General features: G+C 41.6%; 1 protein-coding gene across 1 annotated transcript; it reads left to right on the plus strand.

Annotated features, from left to right (window-relative positions):
- The first annotated feature begins 5,723 nt into the window (after positions 1 to 5,723).
- Positions 5,724 to 11,896, plus strand: RPS16 (ribosomal protein S16). Its single transcript, XM_074574062.1, has 6 exons — positions 5,724 to 8,477; positions 8,566 to 8,621; positions 9,361 to 9,462; positions 10,275 to 10,371; positions 11,523 to 11,570; positions 11,699 to 11,896. Exons 2-6 carry the CDS (start codon positions 8,574 to 8,576, stop codon positions 11,842 to 11,844), a joined length of 441 nt encoding a protein of 146 aa, XP_074430163.1. The 5' UTR covers positions 5,724 to 8,477; positions 8,566 to 8,573; the 3' UTR covers positions 11,845 to 11,896.
- Positions 11,897 to 13,681: the final 1,785 nt, after the last annotated feature.

The raw sequence follows: 13,681 nt of genomic DNA on the forward strand, positions 1-13,681 counted from the left end.
CCAATAGGACACTTTTGCTACCAGTGAAATATTTTATCTGCTCTGTATTTTCTGAATCTCCATAGCTCTACTGAGCAGTCATAACTCTTAAAGAACACTTTTATAAAACCAATAGCTGAACAAGAATATGGATAAGACGAAATTTTCAGCAAAGCTGAAATTTGGATGGCATGTAAACAGGAAGAGAGTCCAGAACAGATCTCTGTTGAAAAGGTGTTTACAATTTAGGTGCGATTCTTCATTAGGAATGGATGATAAAAGTTCCTGCATCCGTGTTTTTTAAACTACATTAACAAAGTCACCAAAGCAACTTCTTTTGCTTCTTAATCTGCTAATCACAATATATGTGTTACTGTGCCACACCTACGTTAAGATTGTGGAAATACACTTTCCAGAATTACTTTTTTCTAAGATCAGCAAGAAACTACAGGTAGCACCATCAGAAAAAAAAAAAAAAATTGGCTCAAAAGTTCCTGTGAAATTATGACATGAACACTTGAAAAAGTGAGACATTATAGATGATAAGATGCTATGACTGCTGCGCTCCTGAAGGCTACTGCCTGAGCAGTAGAGCTAGTGTAAAGTTTTTAGCCTAAGATGTTGACTTTGCATTGAAACAATCTGGAATCCACCTGTTGTTTGCCATTCTGTCAGAGAACTGACCCCCACCAGACAGGACAACAGTGTCTTGGAGCGGCTGAAGCACAGCTGAGTGAGTATAGATGACAATTCACAAAACAGGGCATTTCAAGGGACCTTGAGATTTTAACAGGTTTTGATGAAGCAGCTTTTAAAAGAGAAGGACAAGTCGGTATGCATATACTTTATAGTTAAAACAAATGTACTTTCTGGGTTTGCAGTTAAACTAAAACCAAAGGACTAGAAGGTCAGTTTAGTTAAGTTCATAGATCCTGAAAAGGAAAGTTAGTTCCTAGTTGAAACCTATTAGTAACAGACTATAATGTCTCTCTTACTTTCCTCCATCATTGGTCAACTCCTGTGTTACATTTCGTCTTCCTTACATTTTAAACTCTTCTGAGCAAGGACCGTTCCTTCCTACGCAATTTTATGACACGTAACAAAAGCTGCTCATAATCCTCACTAAAGCCTTTGGATGCTACTGCACTAAAAAGAAGAAACACAATGTACAGGAGCAGCCGACGAGTATCCCAATGATGTAATTATGATGATATTTCTATCGAAAGGACAACGGACTACTTGATGAGACTTACATTTGCATGAATGTTTCAATCCACCATCACAGGACACATATATAATTCTTTTACTTTGTGTGTGAAATCTTCTCTAGAAGAACAAAGCACCTCGCTAAATGTGAACTTTGTCTGCATAAATAAAACCATCTGGTTTGCTGTCTAACCATCTGGTTTGTCTAAAGTTTATAGTCTCCTGAGTGTTATTCACAGGCCCACATATGATCAAGCCTCCACAGACATTTTTATTCGGTAAAAGCTTTCCCACAGCACTTTATTTTTTCTATCTGTTTTTGATCTTGTAAAAAAATGTCATTTTAATACATGTGTTGTAATACTGCGTGTGTTTGTGTTTCTGTGAACTGCGTGTAGATCTCCTAGTGGGTAGATATTACAGGCTGGATTCTCTTGGGAACAGCGGAGGAAAGAACTACAAAAGAACCATTTGGAGATACCAGACCCTATGACTTCTTCACCGCTGTCTCTGAACAAAGGGCTAGGTGAGGGTGGACAGAGTACTTTAAAATGCATCAGCTATTAACATGTAACAAGACCTCTGTCTCGGTTCACGAGCTACAGCTGGTAACAGGTAACAACCACTTTGTCAGCGCTACACCAGACGGGGACTCTTCTGGGTTCGATGATTCCATAATTCCTGTCAGCATGCAGCGTCCAGATAACCTAGCCGTATTCAGCCCTGTGTGAACAAAATGTATTATTATTGTCCCTAAGTGCTACAAGCTGGAAAGTCACTACGTTTCTGCTTGCTCTCTGTGCTTCATAAACATAAGATTTTCCATCCAGAGCCCTTACAAAGCCTTGCCAAAAGGGTTCATTCTCTTTCGGAGTCCAACTGCTCCGGTTTCTGGAGAAAATGTCTCAGTTCTATGGTAAGTCAGTAAGTACACAACAGTTCACAAGCTACGATACTTCTGCCTTATCTGCCCTGCTACCACAGGCAATGGAAAATGTTTCACTTGAAACAACAAACAGATTCAAAATCAGAAATAGAAATGACCTCAGTAGAGATTAATATAACTTCACAGAAACCTACTTCTTTCTGCTCTAAACCATGATTGATGTTTCAGCAAATCAAACACGTGCATAATTAATAGCCAATTTCTGCAGTTAATGTCAATAATCGCACCTTTTCATCTCCCTAGAAGATAGCAACTTTCTGTACGTGTTACATCAAAAGTGAGATTTAAAGAGAAATGTAGAGCTACAGATCATGGAGCGTGATATCTTATTTGTAATCTGAACATAACTAAACCAACTGGGGCAAAAAGCGTGCAAAATAGGTGTCCGTTTCTGTGGTTACTATTTCCCAAATTTCTTTAACATGGAAAAATAGAAAGGATCCAACAGGCCTGCGGAAGCTAAGACCCAGGACAACTCCTCTTGTTGCAGAAGAGTTGAGAGAGGGCAGCTGGATCCCACTGGACCCTGCTGTGTTCAGCTTCTAAAAAAGGGAACTAAACCAAGAAGCAGCCTCCAGAGGCAGCAAAATACAGCAGGAAGCTTGGAGATGCCGTTCTGTTCTAAAAAAAATAAATTGTTTCATGTACATGATTCTATTTACTTGTTAGCTTATTTGTGTAGCTTGAGGGTGCTGGGTTGTTGCCCGGTCAGTTCCTTACAACTTTGATTCCTGTTGACATATGAAAGTGTGAGTGCATGAGCTCACGTGCACGCACTTACGAGCTGCTTCTGTGGATGCAACAGGAGAAGAATTTTAAGCAATTCTAATTTACTGTCAATAAATGTCACTAAAGGCTTGTATACTGCAGGAGAGGTCGAACATAGATGAAATCAAACCTAAGTCCTAGATTTTTAGATTTTATCCTTTAATACATGGACAGATTCTAAAATTAGTAGTTAATACACTATCACTTTCCAGCTTAACTATGTTAACAGATAATGTGAATTTCCAGCCACTGTAAATAGAATGCCTGTTGTAAATTTAAGTCACAACATTTTTTAGATTCCAGCAACAAGTCAGTTAACAGAGCTAAAACAATGAGCCTTAATTGTAGATATGTTCAGATCCAAGATGTGCTTTGTCTTTCTTTTGTTTATTGTACTGAAAGAGCTATCTTATTCATTCAAAATTCAAGTCAAGACAATAATTGTGATTTTTCCCAAGTAGCAATTCTAAGAGTGGGTCCTGAGTAACCTATTGTATTGCTAATTATTTACATTCAATGAATTTCAGTCTGAATATGCCTATCACTGTGTAAATTTCTACATTGCAAATTGGCTTGTGCTTTCAATCTCAATGTGACATTAATATTTAAATCTGCAAATGGGAGTCAGTATCCTTATGTTCCAGATCTTATGCTACAAAGCTTCCTTAGAAAAAGATAATTATACCAAAATTTTTGCTTTAGATCTTAAATATTTTCTTAGGAAAAAAATATTTATTAACACGAAAATCTTGTGTGATCCTTATTTGTTTTCAGAACGTATTTCCAAGAGCTGGGAAGATTTGTTTTCTGGCATGCATCAAACATTTTTCCATTGGTCACAGCATTCTTGCACTAATTGAGTTTAGAAAACTCTTCAGCTGCTGCCTGGATGAATACGATCTGTGAAAAGCAAGCATCAGAAATAATGGGATCCATTAGCTAATTACACTTTATCATCAAACACATACAAGTTGCAAAATGTAATATGAGAACTATATTCTGGTATACCAGATCTTTCAGATTGTAAGAGATGCCATAAAAAAAAAAAAGCGTGTCAGTATCTTCTTTCCTGAAATACTTCATACTTCTTAGTAAAGGAACCCACTGATTTTCAAGATATAAATCTGTACAAGACAGACACCTTCTGAAGCGTATAGAAGTGATTTTGCTGCCTGAAGTAAAAACTGCAGGGAATATGCTTTGTTTATCATGCATGAAATATGAACACATCTTCTCCCTGGTTAAAATTATTCACTTGCTAAAAAAAAAAATCCTACAATGTGTAACTCAATTGCAATTTGGGACGTTTTGGTAGAAGGCATGGAGTGTTTTTTTTTTAAAATATGATTATGGACTATATAAAAGAAATGTTTCTTTGTATTTCCCCTAAATGCCCCTTTATTTTTACACTGATTTTTTTCTATTTTTTGTCATAACATACATTGAAGTAACTGACCATATTTTCCCGTAGCTCTCACCTTTCTATTAATGTTTCATATATTACATGAGGAAGATAATCTCACTAATTCTCACCTATTCTTCCATGGAGAGCATTTTCTCTCCTTTAAATCGGAGAAAATTCAGAGTCACGTTACAGCTGGCGCTGTTAACATATTGACCTTGACTCTTTGTTGCCTTACACTCTCAGTAGCTTCTGTGTTAAGTGGAAGCTAAAATGCCATCCTCTTGGAAGGTTTACCTTTTCATTTTACACGCAAATTTAATTTGAAAGATGACAAGGTCCAAGTGGAGAACCAACATCATGATTTCACATGGAAGTCCAGTCACTTGCTAGTTTAAATTCCAAACTACATAAAATCCCAGAAAAAAACCAAACCAAACAAAACACCCCCCATGAACATATAAATAGCAAAAATCTTCAATAGATTTGACTCCTGCATAGGGACGCCAAATAAGATCTCTGTTAGCATTCAAGCAATAAACAACTATACATTTAAACTTCATTGGTTGCACTACATCAGCCTCACAGTATTAGTGGGCAGTGGCCTGACACCCAGGTTTTGTACCGCAGTTTTCCATATGCTCCACACTGGCAAATTTCCAACCGAACATTAGAATGCTGCTCTGCTCAGCCCAACTCACTGACTCCGCTTGGTCCACCTTTGCTCGTCTCCTGCCGTCCCCTTCCTGCCTTCCTCCCCATGGAGCCACGCCACCTACACAAGGTTTGTGTTCCTGTTGCAAAGTGAGGAAACAACTGGAGGAGACATTGCCAGAGACATTCCCCTATAGCCTATACCCTGCTGCCATACCCTACCTGTTTCCAGCAAACTGATGGAGCTGCTGTGCACGTGCCTGCTCTGTGGGACGAGAGCAGGTCATAGCAACACCACTGCTTGCAAGGAGGTCAAAGCAGCTCCAGGGGAGGACGTCAGGCAGTGAGAGACTCTGAGTCCCTTGAAGCATCACTAAACGCCCATCTAAAAGATTCAGTAGTTGTAAGATACTTGTTGGTACAGATACACATGAGACCATCTGTTAGTACAATACAGAATCACTGTGAAATCAAAGACTTAGATATGAGTCAAATCCAAATTTCTTTCCTCCTGTTAGGAAAAAATAAAAACGCCCTATTAAGATGAGTTCAAACCTGTCAGCTTTCTCTTAATATGCTCTTTCTGGTAAGAGTGGTTTACCAGCAAATACACCTTAATTTCTCTGGGCCTGATTATTCACTGTTTTGCATGCTGTGTAACTCTTCACACTGGTGGAAAAAACAAAAGGCTGCCAAACAAGTGCCTTACCTTCCACAGGTGCAATTATTTTACACATAAAAAGGGAGTGAAGACAAGAGTTTGTAGGTGGTGCTTAGAGATTCTTTATTATGTTATTCTTTTTGAAATCAGAGATACATCACCATTTTAAAGTATTCTGTGCTCAGTAAAACTAAGCAGGAATATCGTTAGTGCCTGCAATTTTCTTCACAGGATCTTACCTGAGGGTTTTTTCCACTTTGATATTTTTGTTTCTTTTGTATATGGTGATATTTACGATCTAGTACTCTCTTCCCATGTTACAGCCCAATTTCTGTGGTAGGTGGTTTCTACATGTCTTTTAGGTCCTATTCCCATTTTTATGCCAGAAAGCAAAGAAAACAAGACCACAAAATGTTTAACCTCATCTGCCAGGCAACGCTATCAATATATGTTGGTTACCTTTGTATTTTGCTAACAGAAAAAAGAAAGATACATATGTGTAGGCACATCACTGGTTGCGGCTCTTGTAGGATGAATGTTTTCAGTTCCAGGAAGAGCATGCAGCACATGAATAAGGACGAATTTTGAAGGACCTAAGAAAGCATGCTCCCAAAATACAAGCAGACATTTGAGAACCCCCTACTTAATGGTGTACTTGGCGTTAAAACACAGGTCTTCCTTAGCAGACCTCAGATAATGCCCACAAAAGGCACAGATTCAAATTTGCTTTCTTTCCCTTTTAAAGTGCCCTGAACACCCAACAAAACTCAGTGACTAATGGCTCACCTTTGGACTGATCACAAGCCTTAGCTGAACCTTTTTTGTCTAACTAACTTTTGTCTAACTAACTTAACTAACTAATACTTAATTAAGTATTATGTTTTCTCTTTTTCACCTAAATAACCGTTTTGTAATGTCTAATATTTCAGCTCCTGCAGATGGTTTCATTATGCACGATCTCTCTTATACAGAGACACCTATTTTCACCAAATATGTACAAGCTAAATTGGTTCTGAAATTTCCATTCTTCTGTAAAAGCTAACTGAAATTGGACAACAAGCAACCATTCGCACTCCCCCGATGATAGGGAAAGAGTGGATGATAGACATGTGTGACTGCATAAACACTGTTCCTTAGGAAACAGCCTTAAAAAAAAAAAATAATCACTTTTTGGGTCACATGTTAAAGCTTTGTACAATTGAGGGTTTGAGATGTGCTAAATCTTACACGCTCTGCACAGTACTATTCACTTGAATAGAACTAATCACTCAAATTGCATAAAGCTAAGTGCTTGTTTAAATCCTCACATGACTGATGACTAATGTTCAGTATTTAAAATCCTGTACAAAGACAAAGGAACTGATTGTTTCATTTGAGCAGTCAACTTCCTAATTAATCACAGCATTTTAAATCTCTATTGTTTAAAATATCTAAGAAGCATGACCTTGCTTCATCAATAGATTCTGCTTTTGTCCTTCTGGAAAATTTTGCATGTTAAATACCAAGCCTTAGAAGTAAAATATTTTCAGTCTGAAAGTGACTTAAATTCCGTGTTTTATGATAGATATCAAAGAAGGAAAACAGATATAAAAGCTCAAATTGATGGGCTCCGGGGATGCCCTGAATCTAAGGAGAACTCCTTGACTCGATCTTAAATCGTCAGCAACCATTATGTTTAAGTGGGTATAAAGAACTGCCTGATTATGCCTCAGTGTACAATGCTAGAATAGAACAGAAGGTTTAATGCTTCATCTTCTCCAGCAGTTTACCAAACTTTAAAACTAAAAAAGCTATGTAGTTTGTATTGCTGCATTTCAAGGAGGTCCAAAGAGCAACTGAAAGCCTTTCAGGGAAAGCCTCATTCTGTTCTCTTCACACCAGAAGCCCAGCCGGGTTCTCCTTGTCACTGGCATACCTAGGAGATGGTATGCTATGGTGTCAACACTAGATGTTTCATAAATAACTCAAGAAAAAGCCTCTTCGCAGGCTGTGCATCCTCTCTATCCCTCTCAAGAAGTCGTTCAAGCTGCTGTAATCCACGGCAGAGCTCGGGAAGCGAGTGACCTCCCCCCGCCCCATTCTAACCTCACCCGTTTGAGGCAGTGCTTCTCTCGGGGTGCTGCGCTGCGCCGGTCAGCTGGAGGCGGCGTGCCCGGCGCTCGGCCTCCTCCGGGCGGCGCCGAGGTCCCTCCCGGGGAGGGACGGCCGCCTTCTCCCCACGGGACGGCAGGAAGCCCCGCACTGGCAGATTCAAACGCAGCAGCGTTAAGGTGCCGTCTCAGTGGGGGACAACTCTTACCCGGCGCTTACCGGGACCCCATACCTTTAAATCAAAATGAGAAAGTGAGGCAATTCTGTATGCGACGAAACGCAACTTTAAAACAAAGAGAACAAAAAACACCACAGCAAAACCGAGGAGGGGGCGAGAAACGGGGTGACCCTACACCACTGTGCCGAGGCGGCCTTGCAGAAGGCCCTTGTCAATGGCGTTTAACCCTCCCCAGCGGCCATCAAGCCGCTCTGACGGACTGATTGGCCCAGGGGACCACGCCGCTCCACCGGCGAAGAGGACACACGCCGCTCCTCCGCCGCGCTTCGCCAGCGGCCGGGACCCGGGGCGCAGCGCGGAGCCCCCGGCCCGCAGGGGCTGAGGGACGACGGTTAATGGAAAGCCCGCGCGCAGCCGCTGCCCTGCCCGCTCCGCTCCGGGCTGCCGCAAAGCGCGGCCGGGGGCGGGAGAGAGAGCCGGGCGCTCTGTCGCACTGCCGGAAGACAGCGTCGCGCTTTGCGGCTCGGCTGCCCCTGAGAAGAGGCTGGGAAGCCCCATTCGGCCTTTTCCCGGTGCCGCCGCTGAAGGGAGGGTGAGTGTCTGGCGGTGCTCCGGCCTCCGCCGCCTTACCCGCGCCCACTCCCCCGGCAGCGCTAACGCCGCCTCCCTCTCTCTTGCAGGAGCAGCCATGCCGGCCAAGGGCCCCCTGCAGAGCGTCCAGGTCTTCGGGCGGAAGGTGAGGCCGGGGCGCCGTGGCCCGCCCTGTCTCCTCGTTGTCGGGCTGGGCCGCACACCGCGGCCTTACGAGCTCGGGTTGCCTCGGCCCCAGCTCTGGGGCAGCGGCGCCAGCTCCTCGCCAGGGCCGTGTGCGGGGCTGGTGCGCGGCAGAGCCAGCCGTGGGGAGGCCCGCTCGGCAGCCCACGTGTCCCGCTCCGTAGGTGCTGGGCCGCGCCTTGTGCCCGGCGCCGCGCGGGAGCAGGGGCAGGGGTTTGCTCTCACAAGGAGCGGGCCCAGGTTCTCTTGGGTCGGAGCTCTGCCCTCTCTCTCGGGAGTGGCTGCCGCTGTCGTCCCCACGCCACAGGGGCCTGGGTCATCGTTGCTGGTTTGCGACAGCCGCGTTATGAGGCGGCGGTGGGAAGATAACAGTTTGCACTGCTGAGATCCAGTGGCTCGAATAATTCTAGGTAACAGGCTATTGCGAGGAAATGAGCCACAGAAATACCGTGTTGCAGAATGGAGAGGATGTCTTTCCTTATTTGTAACTAAACGTTATAGCTATACAGCTTTTATAACTATAAATATAATTTTATTAAGACGGTAGCTTAATACCGATATCAGTGTAAGGAGTGGTACTGTTTAGTGTGCGGTGTTAATCTTGGTCATAAAACATAAACTTTTAGATTGTTAAATAGAAATTCACTTCCTACTGCTAGTGCAAAAATGAAACGCTGGACTAATACACATTTGGATTTTAGAAAACAGCAACTGCTGTTGCCCACTGCAAGAGAGGAAATGGCCTCATTAAAGTGAATGGAAGACCTCTGGAAATGATTGAGCCCAGAACTCTGCAGTATAAAGTAAGCATCCATCCATCCATCCATCCTTCCTCCTCCTTCTCCACCCTCTCCTGGCCCCCACCTTGGATTTTAACATACCTTTATATGCATAATTGCTTGGGAAGGGAGAAGAGTTTCTTGCCTTATTGACAGTACTAAATTTTTGGCTCTGTGTTACCTGATTACCTGAAATGTAGACTCGGTAACGAAAATTGAGAAAACTGTCTTTCTATGATTGCCTTGTTGGGAAGGGTGGGCTTTTTGCTTAACTGGATTAATGTATGTTAATGTAATTATGTGAAGTATTTTCAGCACTTCACATCATTTTTTTAAATTGAAATGGGTGACTGAAAACCCTCCTTTTTAAAAGATTGTTTAGGACTTAATAAAATTGCTGTTTGAATACTGCTGAGAGAATCTGAAACGGACTAGATAACTATACAGTGTAATCATTAGTGGAGAAACCCACCCGCAAATGACTTAAGATCATCAAGTTTAATAAACTTGCTTTATTTTTCTGCTGTAGTTATGGCATTCTTCTTAAACTGTTTCCTTGCTCTTAATTCCCCTATGCATATGCTTTGCTATTAAGATGTCTGAAACTTAAAAAAATATAAATAAATTCAAGACTTTAGTAAATTTATTTTATAACAGCTCTAGTAGATGTCAAGGAACTCTGCAAGAGGTGTACTTAATTTGGGTGTGTGCTTGTAAAATCAGTGCTCCATTTTTCAGAACGCTAAGTAACTTCACATTTGGTAAACCTACTACAAGCTCTAATCCTTGTTGTTTCTAATCACAAATTAATTTTCTTTCTGTGTTTTGTTTCCCAGCTGCTTGAACCTGTCCTCCTCCTGGGGAAGGAACGGTTTGCTGGTGTTGACATCAGAGTCCGTGTAAAGGGTGGTGGCCACGTAGCGCAGATCTACGGTATGATTTTTGGTGGGATGTCTGGTGTGGGCTAGAACCAGTCAAGCCACATATTTAAGAGACTTGAGTTTAGAATAGTAACTTGCACATCTTGATGTTCTGTTTCTTTTTCCACTGCACAAGCGTAGTTTTTCATAAAGGTTATATTTTATGTGCAAAGCTGTAATATCTAGAGTAAGTTGAATGAAGTAAATTGATTATAAAGTTTGAGGAGATGTGGGGAAACAATCTTTGAATCTTGCAGTGTGACAGGACAGTTCAGGTGCAGATGAGTACAAAGATTTTGGGAGAGAAAAAGGGGATTTATCATTAGAAATAATATCTTTAGTTGTAAACTTCATGTTGTTCAGAAGCATCTTTCAGCTGAGCTGCAAGGCTAGGCAGTTTTTTCCCTTGCAGAGATGATTGACAACATACTTGCATTAGCTGTTGATAGAGTTGCTCTTCACAAATCATAGATTTGTTCTACTATTTCGGTTTGGGTATGGGTTAGTGAAGTGGAGCTGAAGCTGCATAAAGAGCAGAGACGTGTTTCAATCTCCAAGTTGATTGCATTCGTTTTTCAGAAAATTCAGATTTTCACCCAAATCCTGATCCTGATGTTCTGACAGATGACAGCCCAACAAAATCTTTGGTTACTCCCATACTCTTGGTTTGAGTTCTGATCACTGTGTTACTATGCTACAGGCTTGTTTTATTGAGGTGTGCTAGAAGAACTGCTCATACCGTCCTGTTGTCCCTTTGCCTCCTTAGTCTTTGAACACACTGATCAGTTTTATCCTTGTTGAAAAATACATTTCAGAGAACTGCATTTCTAACGATTTTGCAAGTTGGCTGCTTGTAGATAGAAGATGAACCTACGTTAGTACTTGGGAGAGAAGGTGATCAAGACTGCCCTTGTACAATTGCCTGGCTAGCTGGCAGCTGTCAAATCAACAAATGAACTGTGGGTGGCCTCTTGGCACAGATTTCTTCAGATTTGCCAAAGTAAAGATCAGGTGGAATATGTGGGAGGGGAGGTTAAGGAGGGAAAGGACAATTCGGCAGAAAAGAAGACTGCAAGTTTCTCAGATAACTGGCACTTCTTGTTTAAGTTTTATATGCATTTGCAATCTTTACTGATCCATTATCTTTTTTTTTTTTTTTAACAGCTATCCGTCAAGCTATTTCCAAAGCATTGGTGGCTTACTATCAAAAATGTAAGTTGTTTTGATTGTTGTATTAGCCGTAAGTGGAAATGTATGCCTTCTGGTATTTGGGGCAAAAAATGTTGTTCGGTGTGAAACTTCTTAAACTGAATACTTTTTTTTTTTTTTTCAATAAACAGATGTTGATGAAGCTTCTAAGAAAGAGATCAAGGATATTCTAATCCAGTATGACAGGACTCTGCTGGTTGCAGATCCTCGCCGTTGTGAATCCAAGAAATTTGGAGGACCTGGTGCTCGTGCACGCTACCAGAAGTCTTACCGTTAAAATTGTTCTACGGTCATGTGACAGTCAATAAACACAAAGAAAATTTGATAAATTTCGTTTCTAAGTTGTGTTTTTCTGTGCGGGTAATTTTTTCAGTGTTCGTTAACTTAAGATTGATACACAAATTAATTGGTATGAAGGTAAAATCAGAGTGCTGTTGGCAGTCCTCTTTTATCCCTTCATAGTAAGTAAGCCTAGATAGATAGGGTCTTGGGAATGAAGAAGAGCTTTCTCCTGTTGAGGAATGTGTGGTTATCAGAACATAAAGAAGGCTTACATCCTGTTTTTTGTGGGTACATTCAACAGTGTGGCAGTTTATTAAAGCAGAGTTCAGTCTTCGGCTTTCTAGTAAATCTAAACAAATGTGGACCTTTTCCAGTACCTGGATGGCCACTCTTCATGGTGTTAATGAACCAACCTGAGCAACCCACATCCTTCCCACGTGAAAATGTCTCTCTCGGCCTGGTTACAGACTTAGTCCATAGTGCTTGGGAGCATGGATCTGACTCCTGGTTGGTAACTTCTATACTGTGTGTTACATCAGTTGCTTTAGTGTGCTGCCCTAGTGTAATGCAGCACTTGGCGCATCTTCTCACATACATACACTTCAGCGCTGGCAGTTTGTATCTTGCAAAGAACTTCTCTTTTCCTTGTATGTTCACCTGAAATACCACACTGAGAGCAGAGTTCCAAATGCTGCTATGGAATACTACATGGCAATGAGTATTGTCCCTCTGCATGAACGGCTTTTGTTTGTGTTTGCTTAGTGGCAAGGAATTTACCCCCTTGAGGCTAACTCCCTCAGCACAGTGCTGAAGTGGGTATTCAGCTGTTCTAACATTTGTATTTCAAGTTTACGTTGTCAAAACCAAAGTAGTTATGGGGGCATGGCAGTGAGGTTTACTGAAGTCTTGCCATACCAGATAATACAGAGGCAGGGTTTTCTGGATTATTAGTCTAAATGTAGGAAACTTTTTTTAAAAAAAAACAAACCCAAACGACCCCATATATTCTGTTTCAAAACCAGAATTTTGTAAATGTAGAACAAAGGATTTTGTGTTACAAATAAGATTAGGTTTAAATTCTTCGTCCTTCAACTGCATGTTTACAGAGTACAAGCACAGGAGGATGTAGGTCCGGAGGACAACATTAAATAGTATAATAAAAAAAACAAAACATAAAAAAATCCCTTTGGAAGCCAGATAGTTGCTTACATCATGAGCCAGGTGAGGCAATTGGAAGGCCTTAGGGAAGTAAGTGGGAAAAACCTGGAGTTGAAAATATGACAGTAATTTTAAAAGATCGAGCTGGGGTGTGTGTGTATCAAGCATGAAAAGAGATGTTGGAGAAGTTCCAGCTTCTTCTCCATTGAAACTGAAGATTTTGGTTGTGGAACAGATCTCCCAGGGACAAAGAAGAAGAGTAAAGCTCTGAGTAAGACACAGGACGTGCCAACAAAAGGCTGTTGGAAAGGCTAATTCTGTCCCTTGGAAGAGTTGCAAGTAATTGAGTGAGGTCTTGGATGTGAGCTGGCCCAATAGGCATGGGAACAGCACTGGACTGTAGTTTCCTGTGTTTGAAAACCAGTTTGCGGAGGAACTGGAATAAACTTTGGAGACAAAGCAACCAAGAGCCTGGCTTCTGCTGCATTGCTCTCTAAGCCTGGCATTTTTTTGTCTATCATGCACTTGTACGCTGCCACTGAAATCGTTATAGGAGCACCTCGATACTTGTTGGGCTTCCTGTTAATGTGGTATTTCTTCTCTCACTTGTTTGATGGTAGGTCATTTCAGTGAACTCGGTTAACACAAAGTTAAAGCAGCTTCCGTTGTGAGTT

The sequence above is a fragment of the Larus michahellis genome, chromosome 1, assembly GCF_964199755.1.
Source record: "Larus michahellis chromosome 1, bLarMic1.1, whole genome shotgun sequence".
In the NCBI taxonomy this organism is placed as follows: Eukaryota; Metazoa; Chordata; class Aves; order Charadriiformes; family Laridae; genus Larus; species Larus michahellis.

Excerpts from the sequence above, each read along its gene's own strand:
- RPS16 (XM_074574062.1), top strand. The coding sequence starts at position 8,574 with ATGCCGGCCAAGGGCCCCCTGCAGAGCGTCCAGGTCTTCGGGCGGAAG. Across the intron at positions 8,622-9,360 it reads TCCAGGTCTTCGGGCGGAAG|AAAACAGCAACTGCTGTTGC; the intron begins GTGAGGCCGGGG and ends TTTGGATTTTAG. Across the intron at positions 11,571-11,698 it reads GGTGGCTTACTATCAAAAAT|ATGTTGATGAAGCTTCTAAG; the intron begins GTAAGTTGTTTT and ends TTCAATAAACAG.